The 14,502-nt window shown below is 39.5% G+C and overlaps 1 protein-coding gene across 2 annotated transcripts; it reads left to right on the top strand.

Annotated features, from left to right (window-relative positions):
* The first annotated feature begins 2,660 nt into the window (after positions 1 to 2,660).
* KLHL31 (kelch like family member 31) lies at positions 2,661 to 14,144 on the top strand. Of its 2 annotated transcripts, none has more exons than XM_065630484.1 (3): positions 2,661 to 3,116; positions 5,442 to 6,615; positions 8,745 to 14,144. In XM_065630484.1, the coding sequence occupies exons 2-3, from the start codon at positions 5,444 to 5,446 to the stop codon at positions 9,475 to 9,477; spliced, it is 1,905 nt and encodes a 634-aa protein (XP_065486556.1). In that variant the 5' UTR covers positions 2,661 to 3,116; positions 5,442 to 5,443; the 3' UTR covers positions 9,478 to 14,144. The 2 variants fall into 2 exon arrangements, with proteins under 2 accessions (XP_065486556.1, XP_065486555.1); XM_065630483.1 differs by having other exon boundaries at positions 2,663 to 3,116; positions 5,412 to 6,615.
* The last annotated feature ends 358 nt before the right edge of the window (positions 14,145 to 14,502 follow it).

The following is a 14,502-nucleotide window of genomic DNA, read 5'->3' as shown; positions in this document are numbered from 1 at the left end:
AAAGCATGTTTCTTTTCCATTGTATTGAAAAGACTGCAGTTCCCACTGATATTCACTATGCTTTCACAGCATCTCCAGTCTGCATAAGGAGCTTCAGCCTTCTAAAGGCATTATTGGTGTGATTACTCAATACATTCAGATAAATGCACTGAAAAATATTTTTCATAACTTTATTACAGTGAACTAAATATGGGCTTTGGGGGTGCATAGCATTTGGCCAAGGATACCCCAAAAGCTCAGAGCAAACAAAGCAGTCATGATCTAAAGATGAGCCTGAGTTTTATCTACTTCTTTAGTTGACAAAGGTGGATCTCCATGTGGCCATGCCTGTGATGTTTGCATTCCACCAACAAATCAAAGCATGCTGACTTCAAAGAAAAGGCTTTACATTTCCCAGAAAGAGTGCAAGAATGGTTGTGCATGGACTAGAAATGGTTATAATTGCTTTAAGGCCTATCTTTGCTGATGGCAGAACTTTCCCTATTGCAGATTCTGGCTCATGCACATGGAGGAAATAATAATAATAGTTATTCTTGTTCATTGGGCTAAGAACAAACCTCTCAAAATGTTTACACTTTTTTTCAAAAAAAAATATTAAGATATTACTACATGACCTGCTGCTGCTGCATGGATTTATAGTATTGTCTTTAGTTACTCATGCAGTCCAGCTGATTATGGAGCAAATTAAATAGCTTCACCCCAAGATTGACTCATATCTAAAAGGATACATCTTGACAGGCTTAAGACATTGCCAAAAATGTTCTACCCCCTCTTTTTAGCTGAGAAAATAATTAATAACTTGATTGCCAGGACTTCAATCAATTTAAAAATATTTTATAGTCATTCATTTCTATGCTATTGTAAAGGAAATAATCAGAAAGGCAACAGGTTATTTTCAAGAGATAAAGGAAATAATATTAAGAACACCTGAAAGGTAAAAAACATATTAAATCAAGGTTTGATTTTAAAAAGTATACCACGATTTGCAGCTAATCCTGCTACTGCTTATTTCTTAAAAGACTTTGTTGTGTGCACATTAATGGAAAATGCAAATGACCAGTTCCAAGTCCAGCTTGCATGCCACGTAATAGCCAAGTAAGCTATCAGTTGTCCTCTGATCTTGAAGACCAAGTAACTAAGGTTTCTTGTTTTCTGCCTTAATGTACACCTGAAGTTTCAGAACTAAGGGAGATGTTTGAGTGCATCAGCATTAACACATTGAGATGTTGAGGCATGTCCATAGGATGGTTACCTCTATAGCACACAGCTCGAAGCGTGTTCAGCATTTTCCAGAAATTAAAAATTAGGTTTGTATTTTCAGTGAGGATATTTCCCCATTGTTGTTTGTGTGTCTTTTTCAATACTGAATCATATAAGGATGTTGGAAAGACATTTGTAGAGACTGAATAAGACTTAAATTTATTTTACAGTGTGCTAGTAGATTTTAAAGATATGGTATGAAAATTAGAATAATTTTTCTTTTCTATAGATCATGAGAGTGTAGTCATTCTGGAGAAGAAGTATCCCTGTTATTTAAAAAAAAAAAAAAGAAAAATATATTATTTTTCTGTAGGACATCTTAAAATTATAAACATTGATAAAAGTCTGAGCATGAGCTATTAGAAAAGGGAACACTGAGTAACTCAGTTTCACTAGTATGTATATGTTTGGAAGTCTTATTTTAGAAATATGCCTGTTCTATCTACAAAAACTGATTTTTACAAATTCCTAAAACTCATGAAGCACAGCAGGGAATGTATTCTTTGTATAAAAATCATTATAACTCATGCTGTTAAGGCAGAGCTTCAAAAAATTGAGGATAATTGTCCATAGAAAAATTTCATAATTAAATTGAACTGGTAAATTAAAATATATTGAGATGTGTTAATGATACATGTCATCATGCTTACTAAATTGATGTTATACTGAGTTATATATTTGAGGCATAGGAATATTCCTACCAGATTAAGCATTACACAAAGTACAACCAAGAGAAAATCTTCCCTTTCTCTGACTTCCACTTCCCCTGATATCTTTCCTTTCCCATGCAGTCGCTAACATCTCTTTTATCTCTTCCATGAGGTGAAATTCTCCTGGAATGTGAAGATTTGGTTTTACACTCTTCCTGAGGTTGACTGCCAAGAGATGGAGGTAAAGTATTCCGGTATATGGTAGAACCCACATGTTAGGATGCCTTCTTGAGTGACAGGAGATCAAAATTCACATGTCTCTGCAAATGTAGCAGGGGATGTGAGCCAGTGTCCTTGAAAGCCGAGGCAAGTCTTTATGGAAGCAGTAACCTAGCTCGGAGAAATAGGACATGGCTGTGAATCCCCATCAGCCAGTCTGTCTCCTTCCCTCTGCCCAGACTTAAGCACTGAAAAGTGGAACTGAAGTGCCAGCTTTTCCATGGCATTTCCTGCTGGTTATTTTAGATCACGGAATAATTTAATCACAGAATGGTCCAACCCCCTTCCATGGGACACCTTCTACTACATGAGGTTGCTGAAAGGCCCGTCCAATCTGACCTTGAGCACTTCCAGGGATGGGACATCCACAACTTCTCTGGGCAACCTGTTGCAGTGTCTCAGCACTCTCGTCGTTAAACATTTCTTCCATATGTCCAGTCTAAACTTGTCCCTTTCCCTGAGCGTACTGGCTTTTGACCAGACACCCAACTTTGACGTGGGGAACCCAGTGGTCCACCCTACACTTACATGGGACAATTATTACCTATTGTAGATCTACCATTTTCACTTTCTCCCCCTTTTCCTCCCTCACACCCGCTCATTGGCAGGGTCCAGGCTTGTGTCCGGTCCCGGGGGCCAGGCAGCCCGAGGGAGCTGAGCTGCTGGTGCTGGGCAGAGGCAGGAGCGAGGCACGGAGAGGAGGGGTCATTTTAAAGAGCACCCGAGCGCAGGCTCCCATCTCTCGCTCGCTGTGACAGCAAAGTGTCACACTGGAACCACAAACTGGGACTTACAAAGTAGCCTCTGATCTTTCTCTTCTCTTTTTTTTACCACATTTTCTCTCCTTTTGTCTTCTCATTTCCAAGGAAAAGGCATTTTCACTGACAGCTTCTTGAACAGCTCTGGGACACCACTTTTCTGAGGAGGGTAAGGGGTTTTTAACTCCTCGCTTTTATAGGGGATAGAAGTAACATTTTAAAGGAGAGGGGAAGGTTGTTTGTTTGAATGCATGGTTTTGGGACCCCAAGTGTCCTTCTGCATGAATTGTTTTTACCCTGAAATAAATTAGGTGAAAGCAAATGGCTACAGAAAACCAAATTATCCAGGGTTTTCAAAATTTAGTAGCTGGGTTTTATTATAGGATAGTTTGATTTGTTTCACTGGTTTTGCATGTCATGGCACTTGTATGCTTATATGCTAAACTAGCTGGTGATATTTCTGCTGATGGAAAAGAGTTTTTCAAGAAAAAACTTTGGAGAATCGACATTTTTGAACAAAGAGCTTAAAATGTCACATATTTAAATAAGGTCTGCAATGACACGGTGAGACAATAAATAGTAAGTGCTGCATGTATTAAAATTTTTAAGTTATGGGTCTCTAAAAATATTTAGAACTACAAATATAACTGCCAAAAGAATATGCCCTTGCCAGCTATAAAGTTGTGGCTATTAATATGCAAAGCTATAACTATGCGGATAACACACAAAGACATCCAAAAGTCTTGGTTTGCTTTTATTCTATGCCAACAAATATGCACGACACATAAAATATCATATCTTTTTTGCAACAAAAGTTATGTTAGACAACCAAATATACTAAAACACCAGCTATACCTTTGACTGAACCTCTCTTAAAATGGCAAGCGGCTGGGAGGTTGCTATTCTGGGAGGTGACTCTGATAGGTCTCAACAGATGCAGCTCCTGGAATGCAGCCGGAGCCGGGGGAGCTGGGTGGCAGCTGACCCTGCACTGGCACACCGACATTTCGGGGATCGCAGCTCACGTCAGCACGGGCTGACACTTCGGGCACACATGGCCTTCTCCCTCGCCTGCTCCGCACATGGTCGTCACCCCACAGCAGCAGCAGCAAAAAAATCCTGGTGCTCACAGGCAGCAACCATTCCTTTCTATAATTAAATTACCATTCTGTTGCGTGCTGTGTGCTTAAGGAAAAATTGATGTGCTGAGATTTTAGATTGAAATATTACTGGAGGTTTTTTATCAAGTTGATCTAAAATAATCCAGACATTTGTTTTATCGTTAAGTAGTATTTCCTCAGGTTCTGGTTTTTGTAAGTGCAAGGATCATAAGAAAATTAGCTGGTATAAATTGTTTTAAAATCAATGGATATACTGGAGATAAATTCTATTTTTGAGTCTATTCGAATGCTGATCTCAGCAATTCTGTTTTAACTGTTATTGAAGATCAGCGCTTTCCTTCAAGTATATTTGCATATACTTATATTTGTTTGAAATAGCTCCTTTGAAAATTGCCTAGGGGGAATCTCGCATTGCATTTGAAAAAATCTTAGTTCTTCAATTCAGTAAAAGATGCAACTTGCCTAGAGTTGATATGTCTAATTCAAATATCTGTTCTAACATAAATCTGTGGGAGTAATTATTAACCTTCACACATAAAGAATCTGTTTAAAACAGCACGTCCTGCTGCAGTTTGGAGGACTTTTTTTTCAAATAAAAGTTAGACCTCTTCTCCTTAAATTGCCTCAAAATCCTAAAAGTGAGATTGCTAATTCAAATTACTGATATTGAAAAGCAAGCAAAGTGTGCTATGAGTAGAGGTATTTGTGAATTTGACCAGGGAAACAGAATATCATCAGACTAGAACGTCAAAAGCTACAAAAACCTGGAAGCAATTTGGAGATTTTAAACCTAAAATCAACAAGACATCATACTAAAAATCACTTTGTCTCTATGTCTTATCTTGCTTTTTTTCTTTAGTAACTTCTCCCACTCATAATATTTCCTGCTAAAATTCTGAACTCACCTGTAAGTATGTACTAGCCCTGGAGAAGGATGAACAATGTTGAAGGCCCGTATCTTTCCTATGCTCCAGACAAATGAATTCAGATCTAGAGCCTGGCTAATGTAAATATATATTTACACTCTGGCAAACTCATCTAGAGAATTTAACTCTTTAAATGTGGTGACAACAAGTGGAAGTTACTTTTATGACCTTGTTATTTTTAAAAAATTAGTTATCTATAGGTGTGTTCTTCACAAGTTGAGTATCCATTGTTATGAATAAGCAGCCACATTACAATTTAGGGCAGTATAATAGTTCTTAGGAAGACAGATTATGCTGCATGCTTTGTTTTTGTGGCATTTATATGTATTGACAAAGGTTAGATTTGTTGCGTAATCACATAGCTATTAAATTTCATAACTGCGGTGTAGCTCTCAATGTTTTTGATTTTATTTTTAGCAAGCTCTTGGCTGTAATATTTCATTGCAGTCATGGCCCCTAAGAAGAAGAATGTGAAGAAGAACAAAGCAGATATCAATGAAATGACTATAATTGTGGAAGACGGCCCCTTCAGTAAACTAAATGGCTTGAATGGACTCTTAGATGGAGGAAATGGTTTCAGCTGCATCTCATCTGAAGTTTCCGACCCATTATATAGCCCAAATCTCTTGGAAGGTCTAAGCAGGATGAGACAAGAAAATTTTCTTTGTGACTTGACTATCAGTACCAAAACCAAGTCCTTCAACGTTCATAAGGTGGTGATGGCTTCAAGCAGTGAGTACTTTCACAACATCTTAAAGAAAGATCCAGCCACTCAAAGAGTAGACCTCAATGATGTATCCCCATTGGGTCTAGCTACTGTTATCTCCTATGCTTACACTGGGAAACTTACTCTCTCACTTTATACGATAGGTAGCATTATTTCCACAGCAATTTATCTACAGATTCACACCCTTGTAAAGATGTGCTCTGATTTTCTAATCCAAGAAATCAATGTTGAGAATTGTATGTATGTTGCCAATATTGCAGAAACATATGGACTAAAAACAACCAAGGAAGCGGCACACAAGTTTATTAGAGACAACTTCATTGAATTTTCAGAAACTGATCAGTTCTTAAAGCTTACTTTTGATCAGATTAATGAACTTCTTGCAGATGATGACTTGCAGCTGCCTTCTGAAATTGTTGCATTCCAGATCGCAATAAAATGGCTGGAATTTGACCAAAAAAGAGTAAAGTTCGCTGCCGATCTCTTAGGTAACATCCGTTTTGGTACCATCTCAGCCCAAGACCTTGTCAGTTATGTTCAAACTGTGCCAAGAATGATGCAAGATGCGGACTGCCACAAGCTGCTAGTGGATGCCATGAACTACCATTTGCTTCCCTACCACCAGAACACACTGCAGTCCAGAAGAACAAGGATCCGTGGAGGTTTCAGAGTCTTAGTTACTGTTGGGGGACGCCCTGCTCTAACAGAAAAGTCTCTTAGCAGAGACATCTTATACAGAGATCCTGAAAACGGGTGGAAGAAGCTAAGTGAAATGCCTGCTAAAAGTTTTAATCAGTGTGTGACGGTGATGGATGGATTTCTTTATGTGGCTGGTGGAGAAGACCAGAATGATGCCAGGAACCAAGCCAAGCATGCAGTCAGCAATTTCTGCAGGTAATTGGGTATTTCCTTAAAGGGGATTGAGAGTCTGATTCCACACAATGCAGACAGATAGACCAAGCTGGTTTGTGATGTGCAGCATGACTGCTCAGATAAATAGAAAGGGGACAGGGCTGGGGAGGTCTGGATGCTAGTCTGTATTAAAGTTTGAATGAACAGAAATATGTAATTGAAGCTATGCAAAAACTTCATCGTGGTTACACATGGTGAAGTGAAAAAGACAGGGAAAACTTACTCCAAGTGAGGAAATAAATAGGAACATAAATAGGAAGTTCTGGGATGCTCTAAAGTACCGTTAAAAAGTACCAAATCAGACAAGATGATTCCCTAAATTTCAAGAGCTTCTGAGGCCTCACAGAAAGTTCTGAAAAACACCTTTTAAGTATTATAATCTTGACTTTCTGTGCACCATCCACCATATTTTCAACAGCTTTTATACTGCATTTCGTATCCTTTACCTTTGTTATTTATGGATATTTTAGAACCAATATCACTGTCTCTTGAAGGCTGTATTTCTCTTCTACAGTGTACTCCAAAAAATATCTCACTTCTGAAATATTACAATTCCTATCTATAGTCATCCAAGGACTGCAATGGTGACAGCAGGATCAGAAGAGTGCATAGACTAACATGCATTAGCGGTACTAGGTTTTTCAGCCTAAAAGCTGACAATGCTGGAGGTGAGACAACTGAGCTTTTTACCTATGAACAGACTATGGACATTCAATGACAATACACAGCCACAGTCCTACCAATGCTCACTTTTCTGCTCCCAAAAGGAACATTCAGATAACTTCTCCTGAAGACATCAACCAACATGAAAAGTTAAGGAAAAAAGAATCATAGAATCATTTAGGTTGTAAAAGACCCTTAAGATCATTGACTCCAACCACAAACCTAACAGTGCCAAGTCCACCACTAAACCATGTCCCTGTGCACCACATCTACACATCTTTTAAATGCATCCAGGGATGATGACTCCACCACTTCCCTGGGCAGCCTGTTCCAATACCTGACAACTCTTTCTGTGAAGAATTTTTTCCTAATATCCAATCTAAACCTCTCCTGGTGCCCCTGGCCAATCTCTGGCCCATTGGTCCAGCTGGTCTAGATCCCTCCGTAGAGCCTTTCTCTAGATAATTTTTATTGTGTAATCTACTTTGTCAAAAAAAATGTATCACATAAAGGAGATTCTGCTGTTGGTCTCCTGATCATCTGCCTTTAAGCTCTGCCTCACGTTCTCACAAGGAGCTGTGTGCTGGATGCAAATGTGGGTTGTGGGGAGGAGGTGGGGGAATCCTCATGGTCCACAGCTGAATGGGTTCTGCGCTCTGTTCTGCTGTTAACCGCAGGCATGTCAGTTCACATCGGTATGTCTGTGGACTTGCTTTCAGAGCTGCAGATGACAATGTTAATGACAGCTAACAATTAGTATTTACTTTCATGTAGTCTTTTTCTTGTGTGATTCTCTGATCCCCTCAGCATGCAACAGGAGAAATGGATGGGCCTGCTATTGTACCTCACTCAGCTCCTTCGAGAATCGTAATTTGCTATTTCTTATTTCAAAATTGCTCATTTAAATGTCAAGGACAGCTAATGTAATTTCAGAGAGGAATGGTGTTAGAAAACAAAGATGTTCTTTACACATAATTCTTACTCCATTTGAGTGGCAGGGAAAGAACACATACTGTTACAAAGTACTAAAAAGATGCAAGTATAAATCACCACTGAACATTTTTTAAAAGGCTTTGAGTAAATTTTGACATCTGTGATGTAGGTGTAAATTGCAAAAAAACTTCAAAAATTTCTACTGTATGTCGAAAGGATCTCTTTCCAATATTCTAACAAGGTTATTCTACAAAATCAAATTACAGAAGAGTCAGGTTTACTTCATTGAAATAATACCAGGTTTTAACGATACGAACACTTTTTTCTCAAATAAAAAACTAAATTTATTTGGAAATTTAACCAAGAATACCAGTTTCATTCCACAAACTTCTAATGGGCTAAATAACTAACTAAAACTTTAGCAACTCTGCAGCTGCAGCAAGAATGGGACAGAGACAGGACTGTAGAATGTAGCAAAGCAATGAGACAGTCACCCTCTTTTTTAATGCTTTCAGATACGATCCTCGTTTCAACACCTGGATTCACCTGGCAAGCATGAGTCAGCGGCGCACCCACTTCAGCCTGAACGTGTTCAGTGGCCTCCTTTATGCAGTGGGTGGTCGCAACTCGGAGGGGAGCCTCTCCTCGGTCGAATGCTATGTGCCTGCAACGAATCAGTGGCAGATGAAGGCGTCCCTGGAGGTGCCCAGGTGCTGCCACGCCAGCGCAGTGGTGGATGGTCAGATCCTGGTCACGGGAGGTTACATTAACAACGCTTACTCTCGCTCGGTGTGCATGTATGATCCCAGCAAAGATAGCTGGCAGGATAAGGCCAGCCTCAGCACCCCAAGGGGGTGGCACTGCGCGGTGTCCCTTCTGGAAAGGGTCTATGTCATGGGGGGGTCTCAGCTGGGGGGAAGAGCCGAAAGGGTCGACGTTCTCCCTGTAGAGTGTTACAGTCCTTACACGGGGCAATGGAGTTATGTGGCGCCGCTTCAGACGGGAGTTAGTACGGCTGGTGCCTCCACCCTTAATGGGAAAATTTACTTAGTGGGTGGCTGGAATGAAATAGAGAAAAAATATAAGAAGTGCATTCAGTGCTACAACCCGGATCTCAATGAATGGACAGAGGAGGACGAGCTGCCTGAGGCCACTGTGGGCGTATCGTGCTGTACGATATCCATGCCCAACACCAAGACAAGAGAGTCCAGGGCCAGCTCAGTCTCTTCTGTCCCAGTCAGTATCTAGATACGGGTCTAACCAGCAATAAGTAAAAAATGTTTACCAGCACAGCAGTATAATTAGCCCTTTACGTAGCATTTTTGTGCTTATATGGAAAAAAAATCATTGGCTTTGCAACAGTGCAGTTTATTCTAATGGTGCAAATTGGCCACTTTTCGTGATCTTAATACAGGTGGCGGGAAAGAGCATATTAGGGATAAGCTGGATTTTCTTCACAGGAAGAGTTCAACCCTGACTGCAGATGGAATTTTTTTCCTGACTTTGCCACTGACTCACTCTGTTATCGTTTCATGGCAAATCATTTCATTTCTTTGTGCCTTGGCTTCCTTACCTGTAAAACAGAGTAAACTTGCTTCAGAAGATTGTTGTGAGGCTTTTTTAATATTGAGTTTTACATGCTTTCAGAACCCAAAATGAAAGTCAGATATTGTCAGTAAAAAATCTCGGCATGCATGAGAAATGGGCCATGTTGTCATGTTCTGTTCTTTTCTAAGCATTTTCCGTTTTGACAAACAGAAGAAAAAAATTGCATGTAGCACGTGCATAATTTCCTTTTGGGGCAGTGGTATTCACAAAAAATCTTTCAAAATGTTTTCTCCTTCAGAAGTTAGAAGAGATCCCTATTTGCTGCCATGAAACCCTTTCATTTTCATATCTAATGCTCTGACATGGCTTTCAAGACCTGAATCCACAAAATACTTTTGCTCCTGTAGGCCTTATGGGCCAGCGCCAAGGGCTGCCTTGGGTGCCACCTCCTCCTCACACCAGGGTGACTCTCCTGTCACTCCAGGTGGAAGGCATGAAGGCCAGTCAGTATGTCTTCTATTCCTGGTCTTCCCATCTGTGTAGGAATGTACATCCAGGTTACCTTCTTGTTCAAGAAGGTCCTCACCAATGCAAGGAGCTAGGACTGCTGCAGCAGGGACAAAATCTGGAAGCTGAGCTCATGCCAAGAGGAACCTGAGGTTGATGGTGTATTATTCTGACAAATTCCCAGTCAAGTGAGGAACAAAGATGAAATAAAGACTTCAGGATCTGCCTTTAAGAGTAGAGTATGTGTGAGGAAAATGGTGGATCATGGGAAAATTGGATGAAATCCAAGAGGCTTTCCTTAATAGTACCAAAGAGATACCTTAATGCCTTTCCTAGCAGCTGTAGGCACAAAATCACCCAAACTAACCTTTTCCTGGGCATACCATTATATACCTGCTTTTGGAGTTTTTGTTACAGTCTTATTTATTTTCTGAGGAGATTTTATTCATGTTTTTCCAAAGGCTAGACTAATGCCTTGCCTGTTGAAGTCTGTGAAGTTTTCCCAGTGAGTACAGTGAAGTCTTCGCTCAGCTCAGACTCCTGTTCAAGAACTTTTCTTCCTAATTTCAGCATGCAGTGGGGGAATTAAACATGAAACCTGATCCTATTCCCTTAGCCAAAGTAGTATGCAGCCTATAATATCCCCTGAGAATTTGATACCAAAGGCCTGTTGCCAGCACAAAATGTCTATATCCTTCTCTTGAGGGAAGAAAGAAGCAATACAAGGAGGAAAAATTATTTAATAGAACCAAAAGGGCAGAAGTTCACTCATCTTAACCAATTTGTAGAGGTTTCACCTGCAATGTCCTCAGATTATCATGGACACCTCCAGGCTCCAGTGCCAAGGAGAAGCTATGTATGCTCCTAGCAATGTGTACAAGACAGGCAAATTTTTATCTCATTTGCAAAAGGGGAACACTACAAAATTCTCAGTAAGTGCAGATATTGTTGAGACAAGCACTTTCAGGACTCATGCTCTGCTCTTTGTAGCTTTGTTGCAGCTACATGTTGAGCAGCAGCATGAGCACGACACAGTATTAGATGTGAAGTAATTCACTCTGTCAGCTGGGATTAAACTCCATGGTACTCAGTCTTCTTTTCCAGTTCTAGCTTAGGGTTTGTGTCTGCATCATGACAATACAATTTTAAATACCAAATTCTGGTTTTGAGTGCTGCATTTTATTAGAATCTACTGCATTGGAATAACTTTTGGTCAGAGTAGTTCTGTCATACAGTTTTGATTAATTTAATTATACTGTTTAATTCAAATGAGTAATAATTCAAATCCACAGTCACAGAACAAAACATGGAATTGTGTAACAAAGTAAGATTACTTTGTTTTAAGTACAAAAGTGCTTTTCTTGCCCATTCCAGTCACCAAAAGTTTCTTGTGGATGAGAGCAAAATTTCTCTTTTCCCAAAGTCACTACCATGTGTTCCCTATAAAAGTATTTAGGAAGCTCTTTGAGAAGTCTACCTGCTCCAACATTTTTTTGGTAAAATTTTAATACTGTTAGATGAAGTTGCTTATCCACCCAGTCCAATGATATATATACATATACGTATGCAATTATAGCTGTATATGTACTCCAGTTTTTTAGTGTTTCTAAGATACCCGTAAGATGGTATTTAGGAATATAAGAAACAATCATTTTGGCCTCAGACAGACATTGGATGAAATTGTGTCGTATGCAAGTGTCTCTTTTTCCCTTTAGGAACTGAGTTCCAAAATGCTACGAGTAGTCAGATGTTGCTGCACGCTTTCCTCTTTTGTGAGCCAACACTTCCTATACATCAACAACCACCTTCTGGTTTTGAGTGGAAAGGTACTTGTGAGTGATGGGCTAAGTGCAATGAAACTGCTGTCTCACTACTTAAAGGGTTAAAAACTTTGGAGGCCAAATCCTTTTCATCTTACTCGCAAAAAAGTTCCATTGACTTCACTGGGACTACTGGATAAGATGTACAGGATTTCGAACTCTTGGCCAAATTCTGGCAGAGCAGTAGGTATAGGTGCCTGCCAGAACTGTCACACCCAGAAGCAAGGCTGCTCCTCAGCCTCCACTGCCCTTGGCCACAAGAGGTCCATCCAGATGTGTCCTAGGACAGGAGCCAAGTACCACCGGCCATGTGTTCCTTCCATAGCACAAATTAGGTATGTACTTCAGGCCAAAAGTCTTAGGTGGATTAAAAAATTATGTGGTTATCAGTGTAGCACTTCAGGGTGGCTTCATATTATTTTTCTCTAAGCATCCATTTAGACTTCAACTGCCCACTGAGCCAGAATTTGGCCTTTAATATGTGACAATATCAGCTGGACTTAATATTCTTTTGATCATAACAAGGTACTGAGCTATTCGTGACCTTTTAATGTACAATCTTGTTTTGTTAGAACTGTGAAAAATGGTTTGTATGTTGTGTTTTATGGGATGGTGTCCTTTCATTGTCCAGTACCATATTTTCAATCTCCAGATGTTTAATAACAACATCTCAGTTGAACTTGAAATATTGTTAATCCTAAAAAGAAGTTTTAAAAATGCAGTTTAGGAAGTACTGTATATGGTAACATTAAGTAGAGCAGATGTCTTTCAACTGTATGAGATGCAGATTGTTAAAATGCTACAGGGACCTTCTTTAATACTATACTATTAGTAACAAGAAAACCCCAAAACAAACAAAAAAGCTGTTCTCTTCAAAATCTTTTTTGTCCTTGCATTTTATAGTCAACAACATCTGTTCTTCCAAGGAATTCAAATCTGAAAATAAGCTTTCTTCAGTTTGTGAGTGAAACAGATTGATAATGTTTTGTTTTCTTGTTTATTCATGCTTGTGTAGGTGCATGGGAGAGTGTGTTACAAGGTTGTGAGGGAGGAACTTACTGTTGTAAAGTTATGCTGAGAGGAAGATTTTGTGGTTAGTTCTTAATGAAGATGAGATCATGACCATTTAATCTCTTCCTGAAGTTAATCTGCAAGATCATCAAGGGTTCAGTAAGCTTAAGTGCCAACTTCTAGGTGGTCAGAGAGGGAAGCAGAGAAAATGAGCATCAACCAAAGCTATGAGGTGTTGAAAAGTGTTACGTGTTGAGATTTTTAAACGACAGTTCTTGCACGAAAAGGTACATGATGAATGAAATGACTGAATAAGACCATGCTTTATATTATCCTGAAACCTAGATTAGTTGATCCAACAGTTTTAACTCCTTCCAAACCCATGCTGAGTTTAGGAGGAGTTTTTCATGGGTAACAGCTGGGTTTGATAATTCCAGTTGCAAACCCCACAGTCAAACGAACAGTTGTATGAGCATGCATACCTGCTTGAATTCGGTGGGATTTCTCCTATATACAGTTATTCTCATGTGCTTATGTTTGGAAAATCAAAATACAAGAACGAAATCCATGGGTAGACAGGTATCAATGTCCAATGAAAGCCAACATGCAGGCATTCAACTACCCACTTACCATGCAGGCACATGAAATTTTTTAGAGACTAGATTTCCTTATAAGGATTATTTCCTTTGGGATGGCTGCTCAATGAAATCCTCTGTACGCTTCAAGGGGTGTTGTGCAACACACAGGATGGGAGATGCAAGAGGCTCCAGACAGTGGAAAATGGAAGGTGGAGCCCCTTAGCACAGTCAGTAGACTAAGATTTTGTTCTCATTTCTCAACAATGTTTGAGAAATACATGTTGGAAGGAAGAACATACTTCAATGTACGCCTTTCCATAAGTAACGTTTCTTTATGTTACTCAACTGAGGTGGCCCAGCCTTTCTTATGAAAAGCAAGACTCAATTTTAAATTGCCTGTAACTTGAATTCTCTTTTGAATTGAATTTTCAATCCACTTTAGCCCAATTTACCCAAGCCAGGAGAGCTTTTTCAAATTCTGAATCTACCTGCTTGGAGAAGGCAGTTGAAACCGATAGTCCTACTATAGTGTCCTGACCTTTTTGCAAAGAATCTTCTCATCCTTTTGTTAAAGACCTACTTTGTATAAGTAACCAAAAACATTATATTGCACAGATTTATACTTTGACTCCTCCATGCAAGAGGAGGGTCTCTTGTCCCTTTTATTTTCTGTTTTCTTGTCCATAACTGACTGACTCGCGGGGCACCAAAGAAGATGCACAGATGTGAACAGTACATAAAAGCCCATCTGTGAATCTCATTCAAAAAATCTAATTACTGATGGCCACAATAAAGAAAAGGACACATTC

Source organism: Caloenas nicobarica, chromosome 3, assembly GCF_036013445.1.
Source record: "Caloenas nicobarica isolate bCalNic1 chromosome 3, bCalNic1.hap1, whole genome shotgun sequence".
Lineage (NCBI taxonomy): Eukaryota > Metazoa > Chordata > Aves > Columbiformes > Columbidae > Caloenas > Caloenas nicobarica.
This window is presented reverse-complemented; position numbering and strand designations above follow the sequence as displayed.